Raw genomic sequence first — 14795 nt, 5'->3', positions numbered from 1 at the left:
TGAAAGTGAGATTTCCATCAGACAAGATAGTAAGTAGATCTACATTCAGAACACCTCATGAACACATTTAAACACAAAGTCACCCTGGATTAATTCACCAGATAGTGTGGACACTGTTTGGATACCCTAAATGCATAGCTTAACCTCGGTGAAAGAAAAATCAGATTAACTTGTGCAGTTCAATAGCCCAAACTAAAATCTGTCCTAGCCCCATCTCAGATTCTCTCTACTGTACCTGTCCATCGTTTCAAACAGCCACTTTGGTTCTTTGTTGAACGGCATGACCATTCCATGGAATCGAGACATCTTCACAGCAATCTCTGCGGAAAAATCCGGAAATGCCAACTCTTCAGTCAGCAGCCGACGGCTCTGGTCACAGACATTTGGAGGAAGATGCTTGTTAAATATTTGCAGCCTTTTAACATGTCCTTAATGGAGCTCTCCTCCACATTTCTACACTTGGACATTCCCTGGGATGGAGTATATATTTTGGCTGGGATTGGGTGCAAGAGGGATAGGAAGGCAAATTTGACTTAAGTTTGTCAGACAGCCATAGAATCAGAGCTGTACAGCATGGAAATGGATGCTTTGGTCTGACTCATCCAGTGTAAGATCAGTTAGCTAGGTGAATTCATCAAGTATCACATCAGTCTGACCAGATAACTGCATTGCAATCAAAAACAAAATTAGTTTCTACATCAGGGCTGAGGTAGCTACAGGGAATCTGAGATACCCTTACTTCAAATCACTACCCAATAATCAAATAGCAATCAAGCATAGATGCCGATTAAGGGGTAACGTGGATGACGAGATTATTCCTGTCACAATCAAGTTACGAGTTGTGGTCACTAACCCAATTCACCTGATCAGAATACCAGGTGGTAGTATGATCAATTGATTTGTGGCTCAGTAACAGTTCCATGCTTTCAGAGTAAGATCAGAAAATGTGATAGCGAGTGGCAGGACATGGGTGGAGGATAGCTAAGATAAACAAGTAACTATGCTGTCACATACTAAAGTGTGGGGGAAATCTCAGATTGCAATAATATAGTGTCTCTAACAACAAAGTGACACCAGTTATGCAAAATGTTAATCTGGATGCAAGCACAAACATCTTGATCCTCAACTAATGTCCTATCCTACAACTAGATTGTCTTTACTTTCTATGAGAAATATTTGACAAACACAGGGAACCAGATAGCTTTAATCCCCTGCCCTGAAGAGCTTTCAACCTCATCGTGTTTCAAAATGCCAATTGAACGCAGTGTAATTAACATATTCTCCCACCAAGCACTAACGACCATCAAAAGTGGGAAGACGACAAGACCCATTCGCATTGGAGCATGGCTTGGTGTGTTGAAATGGACAAGGAGAGAAAACTGGTTGTAGGCAAGATCCAAGGAAGAAATAGGCAAGCTTCAAAAACCTTTACTGAAAAAACTCCAGTGTATCAACATCCACCAACTCCAAGGACATGCATCATCAAGCCTACTTACATCAATTAGTTTGTCAAACCCTCTAAAATTAAACATTCCTCAGAGCTTCATGGATACAGAATTCATGCACATGGTCGAGAACACATTTCAAAGCAATAAGAGATTCAACCCAATGTGACATAGAAGAAAAGTAAAGTTCATACTGGAATGTACTGTTCCAGACGCCCCTGTGGAAATACTCCATACAATCTTGGTCCCAAGGCACGTTCTGCCAAAACAGCAAACATCACACTTTCCAATATCAGAGAATCCACACCCTACAAAAAACAAAAGCAAAGTCAGGTTAATCATTATACCAATAATAATAATAATAATAATAATAATAATAATAATAATAATAATAATAATAATATTTTAAGTGCTTTTCAAAGCAGGATATTTTTAATTCCTGGTAAAAGCTACATCTGATCTGAGCACACAGTTTCTAATTACATTCAGTTTCAGAAATCCTGGATTAAATAAACAAACAGGCAGTGCTTTCACAGACCAAGAAATATGGATATGTCATGTGAGGAGAGCTTGTTTGCATAGCACATCTGTATTAATATTGGTCACTTTGGCCAGCAACTTGGAATTATGCCAACTAGAGCCTGCATTCAAACAAGCATCCACCATTTTAGGAGGGATACACATTAATGCTCCAGGAACTCAGAATTACACTGTCATTCTCATCTCTCTAGCCCACAGATGCAAATTTAAAAATATTTTCCAGTTACTATGATGATTAAATATACAATCTATATTAGGTTTTAAAACAAGATCAATCAGGTTTCTCAATAACTTTTGGTTTATGAAACCAAAAACTTAACCAATTATTGCATAAAAGTTGAGTAACAAAAAGTCAAATACAGAAATATAAGTACAATGCCTCCAAAATATCCCCTAAAAACACAAGTGCACACAGTCTTCAGGAAAAGAGAAAATATGCTTTTGCAGAGGTTGACTTTGAAAAAACTTAGTTTTGCTTGAAGGATAAAGCACAAAATGTTCGAAAGTTTGTGGCACTAATGCTCTAGCATTTGTGAAGTACAACATACAGTTGTCTGTGATGTGCCATATATGCATAGATTGTTCAGGAAATACAATCCTAGATTTTCCTTTAAGCACTCTTCCAAAATGCAAAAAAAAAGGCATTTCACCTTAAACTCAAAATTTTTTTTTCAGAAATGGAAGATTAACAACAGGACAATTTGCTCTTGGTAGGCCTACCTACACCTCAGCTTGCTCTGAGCAGGCTACCCTTCACTGAACCAGGATTAAGAGAACCAAAACCTTCCCAGTCATTGCTTTAAAAAACAAATACCTGTGGTTGACTGCAAAGCACAGAATTATCACATGTCATCTCATGTGTCAGTAAAGAAACTTTGGTGAACAAAAGTCTCCAATGCCCATAGTGAATTTCAAAGTATTTCCCCACAGGGATACTCCCAGTGAAATCTACACATTGGCAACTCTGCAGCTCAAACCCTTGTCCAAGCTTTAAAGAACTGACAAGTAACCAAAATATACACAAGATAGAGAAGCAGGAAGTTAGCTGTGGAGTTACTATTTGCTAACAAAGCATCATATGAAAGTGTTGTTCTTAAGAGGGAGGGGCAGCTGGGAGGCAGAAGTATCCTTCTTTTCTGATTAAAGATCACTATAAGGTTCTCAGACTAGTTGTAGGGGAGGATTTAAGGAGGGTGCTAGTGGTAAGAGTAGCTAGAGAGCTACAGAAAGCTGATCATAGTCTGAAAGCTATGGTGTTTAGCATGGATATATAACATTAAATGGTACTGGCTTGCCAATGTTTTGACAACAGAATGCGATCAGTCATCGGCATACAGTAATTTTTTTAAACAAACCTCAGCTGGTGCTGCCATTTCAACAGAATCTGAATGGACACTAAGATATTAATTCTGTTAACAAATGACAATACGTAGCAAGGAGAAAGAACACTAAGGTATTCCCACTTGAGATAAACATTGTTCTCTAGTGCAAAGAAGCAAACTCCTTGTTAAGTAGGGAAATAGAACTAATTCAATATCTGAATCGGTTTAGAATTGCTTCCAATTCTATGAATCACAAGTGGAGCACAATGAATTGGCAATTCAAATGAGGTCCTTATTGCTAACAAATTGAAGATTCCCACAGTAACCAGGTGTTATTGTGAGTATACACAGTTTGGGAAGTTAGTATATCAGTCATCAGGAATAATTTTGAATTTCAGAAGCAAAAAAAAGCTCAATCCTGCTGCAGTAACAGGAGCCCATTCATATCCAAATGTTTGAAATTTAGCCTAATGAAAAATACTTCCTAGAAACTTTCCATGGACAGGATGGCAACTCCACCCAGAGGCAAGTAATCATCAGTCACAAGTCTAATTAAATCTTGGATCTTTCTCCATAGGAATTATTTTCACTAGGACTCCACTCTTTGTCAGCATCTTGGAATATCTTGACACTTCTCATCAATGGTGGTCTCTAGCCGGTCTCTTCTCACCTCCTGGCTCATGTGACATTTGGTGGCATGCTTTTCTCAAAACTCTATCATTCTCATTACACCTGGATATCAGAGGTTTAATCTCTAGCAACTGTCTTCAGCTGCCTCCAATCACCTGGGGGCATCCTCTCCTTAAATGCTTAAAAGGAAATGTAAACAAGCCCAGAACAAAAGACATATAGCTGCAAATGCTGCCCTACATCCCTTCTAGAACAAAGGTTTGTAAACCTGCAGTGAATTGGTGGAATCTTGAAGTGAAAAACGACCTACGAAATGGAAAACATACCAAGCGACATATTAAAACTTTGCGATAGTTGTCACCTTTCTTGGATGAATTGCACTCACCTGCAAGATGGCTCCATAAACACGCAGTAGAACCTGGCGAGGTTCATCCCCAACACTTAACACATGGTCCGGCAATGCGCAGAGGTACAAAAGATTACTCAGACCCCCACTAGAGACAGAAAGAGGAATCAAGTTGTAAGGCAGAGAGACTAAGATGGTTAAATATTTGGAACAGTTTCAGAGGTTTCCCTAACATGGCACATTCTTTCTATGGAGCAGTCAACTTACCCACTGTCCGATACAGTGTGGTAATTGTTATGCTGCACTAAGCTGTTACTTCAAATTCCACTGTAACATGATGCAAATTTGAACTGTTAAAGATATCTATTAAAAAGCTAGCAATAATTAGTGCTCACAATGAAACCCTACATTAGTCAACATTTTGTGTAGCTTGCAAGTACTGGCTGACTGAAGACAATCAACCCGCTGCTCACTGCATGGTCAACAAAATGTTTTGTTCACTATTGTCTGCCAGATATCAAGATGTAAGGGTGACACAGTGGCTCAGTAGTTAGTACTACTGCCTCACAGCACCAGGGTCCGAGGTTCGATTCCAGTCTCGGGTGACGGTGTGTGGAGTTTGTGCATTCTCCCAGTGTCTGCATGGGTGTCCTCCGGGTGCTCTGGTATCCCCCCCACAGTCCAGGTCAGGTGAATTGGCCAGGCTAAATTGCCCATGTTAGGTGCATTAGTCAGAGGGAAATGGGTCTGGGTGGGTTACTCTACGGAGGATCGGTATGGACTGGTTGGGCCAAAGGGCCTGTTTCCACACTCTAAGGAATCTAATCTAAACTATAAAATGTATTTGGCATCACAGTACTGAACATTATCTAAATGGTGGACAGTGTTTTTGCTGCTGAACAATTTATTAATCTAGACAGTGTCAAAAATTCTCCTGGAAACCAATTTATAATCAATCCACCTCACTTATACAGACTATAAACTCAAAATATTAATAGAATCTTGTTTTACATAGGCCAATGAAATTTGTTTTATATTGTACTTTTTTAAAAATAAAACCACTGGGAGAAAGGTGTCAAGAAGATTGCCAATGCAGTCCCTTCGCAGCACCCTGATCATTTGGGAGTCTATTTGCCTGGTTTAAGAATGAAGATTGACAGTTAACTATTTCTATTTCTTCCCCATGCCAATGATGGCCATCCGATGAGTGCCATCTTATAAGAATTGGTGTCCCTTTATTTACATCTGCCCGTGTACAAGCCCCGTTGAGTTCAATGTGAAAAGTCGATTTCTTGTCAATCCTCCCCCTTTAAAGGAGGATCATCAACGAGATGACCAACTTTGGTTCAGCAAACCAGAGTACTGGAGTTCATTCCAAAAGGAGCATTATAGTACACTTAAACCTAAAGCCATACCTGTCCCGCAATTGCGCAATTCTGTTAAGTAGCATACTGAGAAATCACCACTTCCACAACTTGTTCAGTACTGCCACATCAGTCATAAATGTTGATGATGAATTAAAGTAGTGACAAGGCAGAGGTTCAATCTCAACTTATTTTCAAAGTGACATGGGACTCCTTATTGATACCATTAAAAATGTACCAGCTCAGTTTTGCCTATTAAGTTAATTTGTAATTGTGCCCACTCTGCAAGTTTACTAATGTCTTTGTGTACTTTATCATGGCAGGCCTCAATATTAATTACATTACCAATTTGGTGTGGCCTGCAAATTTTTCTATAAAGGGTACTCAAAACAGCAGTTAACACTGCTAACTATAGCCTTTGCAGAGTTTGCAAAAGTTCATTACTTTCTTAGTCCAGTACTGTCTCCATTTGGAACCAGCGAATGTAACTTGTCTTCAATGACTCTGCTGCAGAAATTTAAGTGCGATACTACACTGTCAACACTAAGTGGCCTGCAGTTGTTGGTAATATTCTCTCTCAAACAAGCAACTACTTCCTACTCCTTCATGTGTTATCCTATCCAGGGATGATTATAAAATTGTCAAAAATCATGTTATCTTCAGACTTATTCCCAGAGGATTCAGCCAGAACTAATTCTCCATGTTCTAAATTAGAGTAGCGCTGGAAAAGCACAGCAGCATTTGAGGAGCAGGAAAATCAACGTTTCGGGCAAGAGCCCTTCATCAGGAATAGAGGGGGTCCTTTGCAGTTCTCAGAGTGTGGGGCCCTCAGCTGTGGCAGGGCAGAGTGTAGAGAGGTTCGGTGCCGGTGCATTGCTGCAAGTGTGGAGCAGAGCATCTTGAAGGAGAACCGTTGCTGGCGTTTTTGAATCTGTGGTCTGTACTATTTGTCTTGTTTGGATCCGAACTCTGCTGGTTTAAAGGTGGCCTGTAGTCCGTGTGGAATGAGTTGGCAACAGAGGCAGGCACTGAGGAAGCAAATGTGGCTATGGTAGCAAGTCTGCTTCAGGGCAGAGGAAATGACCTGGGAGTTGCAGTGGGAGAGGGACTCCCTGAGATCCTTGTAGAGAGGAGGAAAACTTCAAGGCAGACATCCTTGCAAAAGCATTCGCAGTACAGTTAAAATCAACTAGGTAAAAACAAGAACTGCAGATGCTGGAAACCAGATTCTAGATTAGAGTGGTGCTGGAAAAGCACAGCAGTTCAGGCAGCATCCAAGGAGCAGGAAAATCAATGTTTCGGGCAAAAGCCCTTCCATCTATTCCTAATGAAGGGCTTTTGCCCAAAACGTCGATTTTCCTGCTCCTTGGATGCTGCCTGAACTGCTGTGCTTTTCCAGCACCACTCTAATGTAGAATCTGGTTTCCAGTAAGCTGCAGTCTTAATTCTTCATGTATTGGTGAAGTGATTCCCTTTTATTGCTTATTTCATCAGCTGTTCCATACCTAGAATCCAATGAGTAATGATTTGCTGTCACCATATATGTCACAGTTACTAATACGGCTCTCAGCAGCTGATCCTGTAACTCCTGTTTTTAACTGCTAGTTGAAGAATAATGGAAGTTACTTCAGATGACCTCAACTACAGTACCAACATAGTAACTTCCTTTAGTCACTCTACATTATCACATTCCTTTGCAATACCCTTAATATTAAATATCACTGCCATACCATCCGCCAATGCAAATAGCTCCCTTCCTTCTGAGTGACTGACTTTAATCTTGCACAATTCTTTGGCTGTTAATTTTTTAAAAGCCTCGCTTAGTTCAATAGTAGCACATTTGCCTGAGTCAAGTTGTTCATGGTTCAAGCACTTCACAAAGGACTTTGTTTCAGACTAACAGCTGTTTATTACTGTACTGCTGGAGTATTGCACTGAGAGGGCGTTACCATCTATGAATAGAACATTAAACAGTGTCTCTCCACTTAGGTGGTTGCAAAAGACCCCCCGATGCTTCTGGAAAAGATAGGAGTGTGAAGTTGCTGTATTCGTTGCATTGAAAGGCAAAGTTCATTTATAAAAAGATCATTAAAATAGCTGAAAGGTTTTAAGAATGTGTCATGCATTTAGGGCAAGCAAACCTTAGCAGGACTTATACACTTACCGTTAAGGTCCTAGGGAGTGTAGCTGAACAAAGATCTTGGAGTGCAGGTTCATAGCTCCTTGAAAGTAGAGTCACAGTAGTTACCATAGTGAAGACAGCGTTTTGTATGCTTTCCTTTATTGGTCAGAGTACTGCATTTAGAAGTTAGGAGGTCATGTTGTGGCTGTATAGGACAGTGGTTAGGCCACTTTTGGAATATTGCATGCAATTCTGGTCTCCTTCCTATCGGAAAGATGTTGTGAAACTTGAAAGGGTTCAGAAAAGATTTACAAGGATGTTGCCAGGGTTGGAGGATTTGAGCTATAGGGAGAGGCTGAATAGGCTGGGGCTATTTCCCTGAAATGTCAGAGGCTAAGGGGTGACCTTATAGAGAGGTGTGCGGTTAGGATAAGTAGACAGACAGTCTCTTCCTTGGGGTGGGGGAGTCCAGAACTAGACGTTTAGGGTGAGAAGGGAAAGATACAAGAGACCTAAGGGCAACCTTTTCCACAGAGGGTGGCAAGTGTATGGAATGAGCTGCCAGAGGAAGTGGTGGAGGCTGGTACAATTGCAACATTTAAAAGGTGTCCTGATGGATATATGAATAGGAAGGGTTTGGAGGAATGTGCGCCCAGTACAGGCAGGGGGGACTAGATTGGGTTGAGATCTGGTCAGCATGACCAGTTGAACCAAAGGGTCTGTTTCCATGTTGTAAATTTCTGACTCCTTCATAAAGGACACTACATAAATGCAAGTTATTTCTATTTCTAGAAATATTGAAAGTACACAAATTAGCATGACAGGATTTTAATTCACACTTCCTCCATTAATCCAGTCACATCAACACAATGCTATATGCTTAAATAACATGCCTGCAAGGTAGTGAATAACTAGAAGCATCAGTATGCATTTAATAAGGTTTTCACAGTTTTAATATCTTAAAATGCCATTTCCTAGATAATGGCAATGAGTTATTCACCCTGCAAGCAATGTTATTGGAGTGCACAAATTGAAAGGTTCCCACCTCCATTCCTGCTCTCTGCCATGATGATGGTAGGACACGATATTTAGCAATTGATGCTTAAAATGGAAGAATGCCATCTGGCAAAGAGCACAAGTTGAGCTGGTGAAAGTTGAACTGTATCCCAGTACAGTGTCAGTCTATCCTGTATAAGAGAATGAATGAAGGGGCCAAGAAACACAACTGATTTTTTTTTCCAAACAGCACTTTCAGGTGGTGAAAGCTTCAACAAATGGCATAAACAGCAAGTTCAATGCAGGTGAGATCATGGATTATACCCAGCAAAATCTCAATAATTTGTGAAAATAAATGGCGGGTTTAAAGGCATCACTATGCTCAGTAGGGCTAAAGTTTATTGAGCCCAAGAAACACTCAGATGGCTTGTGACATTACAAGGGTAGCACTAATCGGTCCATCAATACATCTGCAAACTCCAAAGAGTACTTGGGCAGGTCCCCAAACATATCCTGCACTGTAACCCAAACACAATCAATTTGGTTAATCTGCATCAGTATACTTTGGAAAAGCTTTCACATGCATGTTAACATTGTTTAAGAGCCTAACATTTAGTGCTTAACACCAGCACTCCAGTTCCCAAATTCAAACAATACATTCTGAAAGGCAGTACACAGGATTACCACAATTTACCCAATTGTTTTCTGAAATTGCATGTGCTCAGAATCCCTCTGACTGGAACCTGACAGCAACAGGGGAATGGAATTGTTTTTGTTGAAATGCAACAATATACTTGGTATTCTGAAAACTCACATTGCAGAGGTGCAGTAAGTAGAGAACGTTGGAGTAGTTTTTTTCAACAAGCACATCTGCCCCAATTCCAAAAACAGGTCAAGCTTTGATATCTATACTGACATTACCCACATCTTCAATTTTGTCCTCCTATCTCTTTAACATCTGTCATGAAATACTATATGGAATGAGAAGTTTTCTCCAATAGTAGGACCAAAGTTTTAGCCTCAAGTGCCTGCATCCATCTGCCTGTTCCAATGCAGAGTAGACAATAAAACACAGATAAGAGTAGCCTTTCAGTCTAACTATTACTCTTGCACTGCAACTCAATCCCTATCCAACTTCTAGATACATTTTGTCCCCATTGATGTACAGAAACTATTGAAGACAATCAATCAATCAGTTTGAACTCCTGCATCCTGGCATCAGTCTACAAATTGCATGCATAAGCTACTAAACATTCTCTAGTCCTGGTGGTTTAACTTCAAATTGAAACCAGGGCTAAACTTTCCATTCTGATTTAAGAAAAAAAGATTTCTTTGAAGGGTTTTGTGACCAAGCAAATCCTTAAATGTTTCACAGCCAGTTAAGGCCGGTCTCAAGGCATTCACTGCTTGCACACACGATGTTTCAAACATTCGTGCAGTTTATAGATTTTGCCACAGCTCTCACTGGGACATAACTCCTCTTCAATCAGTGATGTTTAATCTCAGCCAAGAATAGACAGGACCTGGTCTCTCAGCTATATGGCAGCAGCCAGGACAGATTAGGCTTTGCTCTTAAATCTGTCATGAAGCTGAAATCCATGGTCTCCAACTCAGAGGAAAGAAAGACTGTTCCATCAAGGCAAGGCACTACTCTCCAAGATCCCCACTTTCTCGCTTCATTTCAATTTTGAAGAGCTGGAATTTACGACTTCATAACTCAGTGTCCCAGCAATCATGGCGTACCCTTAAAACCTCTCCCTAGGCTGTGAGCATTGAAGTGCTGGGACTTTAGTTATTTAGATGTTTATGACTTCGGTGAAAACACATGCAATGTTTTGGCATTTGCTGATGATACAAAGCTAAATGAAAATGTGAACTGTGAAGAGGACACAGAGGTTGCAAAGGAAAGGAACATCGACTAGTTAAGTGACTAGGCAGCAAAATGGCAGAGGGAGATGTTGGAAGTGCATGGTTAGTCAGTAGAGTTGTGACAACAGAAAAACAGAACACTTATTGAAAAATATATGTGTCAACACTGGTGTTCAGGGAAACTTGGTAATCAGACAATGAATGTAAAATTAACACGGATATAGCAAACAATTCAGAACCGAGGCACAAACATACAAATTAAGCATAGTAGGCCATTCAATGAGTACATTGAAGGCCGGAACAGACAGACTTTTGGTTTAACATGGAATCAAACAGCTGAGTAGGAAAGGAGAGTTCAAGCCTCAGGTCAAACCCACGATCAAATTGAATGGGGGCATAGTGGGCTTGACAGGTAGGTGATCTTCTTATGCATCCATGTTGTCTTGAAACATTCTTGAGTTCAGCTGCTTCAACCTTGTTGTGCCATTTAACAAGATCATGGCTTCAGTCTAAAATGGTGCAGTGGTACTGTCCCTGTCTGAACCAGGACAGCCAGGTAAAAAATCCACTCCAGAATAACAATATCTGATTAGAAAATGTCACTAAGGGTCTCCACTCCATTTTCCTACTTACCCATATAGCCTTTGGCTCCCTCATTAAGACAGAGGCAGTTGGATTTTTGGCTAAAGATTTCAATGATCCTGTCTCCAACATTCCCTGGGAAAAAATATTCCAAAGACTCATGACCCTCAGAAAAAAGATTTGCCTCACTGCAGTGTTAAATAGACCATCTTATTTTTAAACTGTCTGATATCTCATCCTCTTTCACAAGAGGACTGGCACACTGATTTTGTCACAAGGGAATGAGAGCATACCAATAAAAGGTGGCAAAAGTGAGAACTGCAGATGCTGGAGATTAGAGTCAAGAGTGTGGTAGTGGAAAGCACAGCAGGTCAGGCATCAAACGAGGAGCAGAGAGTCAACATTTCAGGCAAAAGCCCTTCATCAGGAGGGCTACAGTTATATAGGGCTTAGGCAAGGCTGAGCCTGGAATACAGCACACACGTTCGTGAAAGTGGAGACAGAAGCTATTTGCATTGGAAGCAGTATTGCAAAGATTGTTACGATTGGTTCTTCGAAAAAGGCTGCTGATCTATGAAGGGTGCGCAAACTGGTTATAAGTTTTTTTGGAGTTTAGAATTAGGGAAAATCATTGAAACAGGATTCTGAAGAAGCTCAATGTAAAGTTTGTATTTACTGGCAGATTCAGAGAAATTTCTTAAATGCCATGAACCTACGGAATTCTCCATACCAAAAGGGTTGTAGATACTTCATCACCGAAGAGATGCAAAAAGACAGAACTTTATTTTAAAACAGAAATTGCTCAGCCAGTCTGGCAGCATCCATCTGCAGTTCTGCGTGTTCATTTAGAAAATGAACTTCTCAAAACAACAGGATGGGGAACAGCAAAGTGAAGTTACAATTCAAAAATCAGCCATGATCAAACTGAAAGGCAGGAAAAACTTGGCAAGTTACGTTACTTTCTCACCATGAGATCATGACGACTGACATCGCAAAGTCCTTTACAATCAATAAGTGCAGTACTGTTCTAATGCAGTTACTCTGTACACAGCTAGACCCCAGAAACAGCACCATGATAAACATTCCCTATCATGGTGATGTTTGGGGAATAAATATGCGCCATTTCAGAGGAAAACAGCTATGTTCTTCAAAATAGGGCCTAACTTTAACATTCCATCTAAAAGAAAACAGCAAAGTAGCATTCCAAACACTACTGAAATAGCAGCCTTGATTTTTGGATTCAATTTGGACTTTAACCCAGAACCTGCGACTCAGAGGTACCTTCGAGCTGAGCCACAGATGTCAGTGATATCAGTAGCAATAAATATTATGGGAAAATAATCAGCCTCTGTAGGGAATAGGCAAGACAACAAGAATGGGGTTGAACCGGTTGAAGCTGCACTCAGCAGAAGCTTTCAGTCCCCATGCAGTTGAAACTATACTACCAGTAGGCCACCATTTACAGGATGACCTGGAGTTGCCTGGTAAAAATTCTATTATCTGAATTCAGTTACTCATTATCCAAGAGAAATGAAAAAAAAGTGAAATACTGGAATTCAGCGTGTAGTTTGCCAAATAGTGTTCAGAAGCAAATTCACTTTGTCAAAAATAAAAGAGATTTGCTTCATTTGGACAGAAGGTTAAAAACAAGACTGAATGCTAAAAAGTTGGAGCAACTGGAGTTCATTTGTTCCTTGTGGTTTTACCTTGGATTGGTCCAAGGTCAAGTCTCACACAAGTCTTAACCTATTTATTAGGAAAAGTAATAGCTGGAATCGCTGTCATCCATGTAGTTTTAGTGCTTGGCAGTTACTCTAGGATAGGACACAAGCAAGACAAAGAACTCCACCTAACCTTTGTAATGACAAAGGTCTACGAGCTATCATCTAGCCCATGCACTGTTATTGGGCAATAGCCCACTATTACTAGACTGCATTATCCACTCAACAAGGCCGTAATCACAGTAAACTATGCAAAAGAGACAAACACATAAATCAATAATTTGAGCAGTGTTTTCGCTTGAGCATACCAGCACTTTCTGGTTTTAAATTCCCAACATCTTAATGTTCAAACAAAAAAAAATTGCTGGATAAAGTCAACCAGTCTGGCATCGTTTATGGGGAAAAAAAACAAGGGTTACATTTCAAGGCCAGTGACCCTTACTCAACGCTTAAGTTTTGTTTGAAAGATGGCGAATCAATTCCTGTACCTTAAAAGAGTACACGACTCAACACTTAACAGTAATTAGTAAAAATATTTAGAACTTATTGGCCCCTACATCAAGAATGAGACAGCGTGAGGCCGTTTTACTCAATAGTGAATCAAAATTGCACATAATCGAGATCGTTTATTAGGGTGCAATGGAGGGGAGTGTTAACAGTTTCCCCTAACAGGCTCTGGGGACATTTCATGGGACACTAGGGACCCCACGTTGAAAATACCCATTTCAATCCCGAAGGTGCCAACCCAACCCTGCAAGGATGTACTGTGCCTTATCCCCATCATGCGCACTTCGGGAGTGCCTTGTGATGCCTTACTTTGGCAAAAGCGGTGCGGTGGAAGAACAGGGAGTGGACAAAGGGCAGACTCTCTCACCTGATCACTGAGATCTGGAACTCCTCCACCGAGATCAGCTTCCAGGAGCCAGCCAGGAACTCCTTGCACCAGGTGTAGGAGCGCAGCTTGACTTCCCAGTCCACCTCCTCGCTGCGGCCACCCCGGTACTGCTCGGCCTCGGAATCCTCGTAGTCCTCCCCCTCCTCCTCCTCCCCCTCGGTCTCCTCCGCGTCCACGTTGGTGCCGGGCTCCTCCCCGCGGGGACTGGGGTTCGCCGAGCGGTCCCTCACGCCGATGGCGCGCAGACGGCGAGGCTCCGGGGCCACCGCATTGCGGGCGCCGTCTCCCTTACACAGACCCTCGGCCTCCATCTTCTCGGTGTCGCCGGGAGCAACAATGGGCGGGGGAGGGGGGACACAAAACCAGGCCGCTGACGGACAACCTTGAGGTGACAGAAACCTCACTCAATTCGAGGACCCCACACGACTCGCTACCACACGATTACATCAAATATTAAAAGTCGGCCGATAAAAATACCATCCTCTCGCGCGCTCAAAGGCCCACCTCCTTTAAGAGGTCTCCGACCGCCTACTTCAAACCGGGCCTCGAGCGTGGTTGCCAACGGAAGAAGGCCCAAAGTCTCAGGCCAGGCCCAGCGCTCCACACTGCGGCAGCGGCGAACACCCAAGCGGACCGTGCTGGATGACAGTGCAGCCCCCCAAGCCCCACCACCATCCCCACTGCCCCCGCCTACCCGGTCCAACCGATAGCAAGGCCACGCCCACCACGCCCTCAATATAAGGCGGGACGTAGAGGGCGGGCACAGAGGCTGACTGACAGCCGCCGTACACAAATCAGACGCCGACCCGTCCCCCCGACGTGCGCCGCGGAGCCGTCGGTGATTGGATGACCTCGCCGTCAGCGGGCGGTCTGGATTGATTGGCTGGATTGCCCGCGCCAATCAGGTGCGGCGTGGACAATGCCGCTGAAGGGGCGGGCACAGCTCAGCTAGACCAATGGGGA

At 42.0% G+C, this 14795-nt stretch overlaps 1 protein-coding gene across 1 annotated transcript in view; it reads right to left on the bottom strand.

Annotated features, from left to right (window-relative positions):
* chkb (choline kinase beta) overlaps nucleotides 1–14492 on the bottom strand; it is a 31451-nt gene extending 16959 nt beyond the window's left edge. The window contains exons 1-5 of the mRNA XM_060842764.1: nucleotides 14337–14492; nucleotides 13812–14214; nucleotides 4323–4431; nucleotides 1640–1753; nucleotides 236–369 (exon numbers count right to left, since the gene is read on the bottom strand). Coding sequence (XP_060698747.1) covers nucleotides 236–369; nucleotides 1640–1753; nucleotides 4323–4431; nucleotides 13812–14143 — 689 coding nt within the window. The 5' untranslated portion in view covers nucleotides 14144–14214; nucleotides 14337–14492. The remainder of the gene's footprint in view (nucleotides 1–235; nucleotides 370–1639; nucleotides 1754–4322; nucleotides 4432–13811; nucleotides 14215–14336) is intronic.
* Nucleotides 14493–14795: the final 303 nt, after the last annotated feature.

This window comes from Hemiscyllium ocellatum, chromosome 23 (genome assembly GCF_020745735.1).
Source record: "Hemiscyllium ocellatum isolate sHemOce1 chromosome 23, sHemOce1.pat.X.cur, whole genome shotgun sequence".
In the NCBI taxonomy this organism is placed as follows: Eukaryota; Metazoa; Chordata; class Chondrichthyes; order Orectolobiformes; family Hemiscylliidae; genus Hemiscyllium; species Hemiscyllium ocellatum.
The sequence above is the reverse complement of the archived record's forward strand: the minus strand, read 5'-3'. Positions and strand labels throughout refer to the sequence as shown.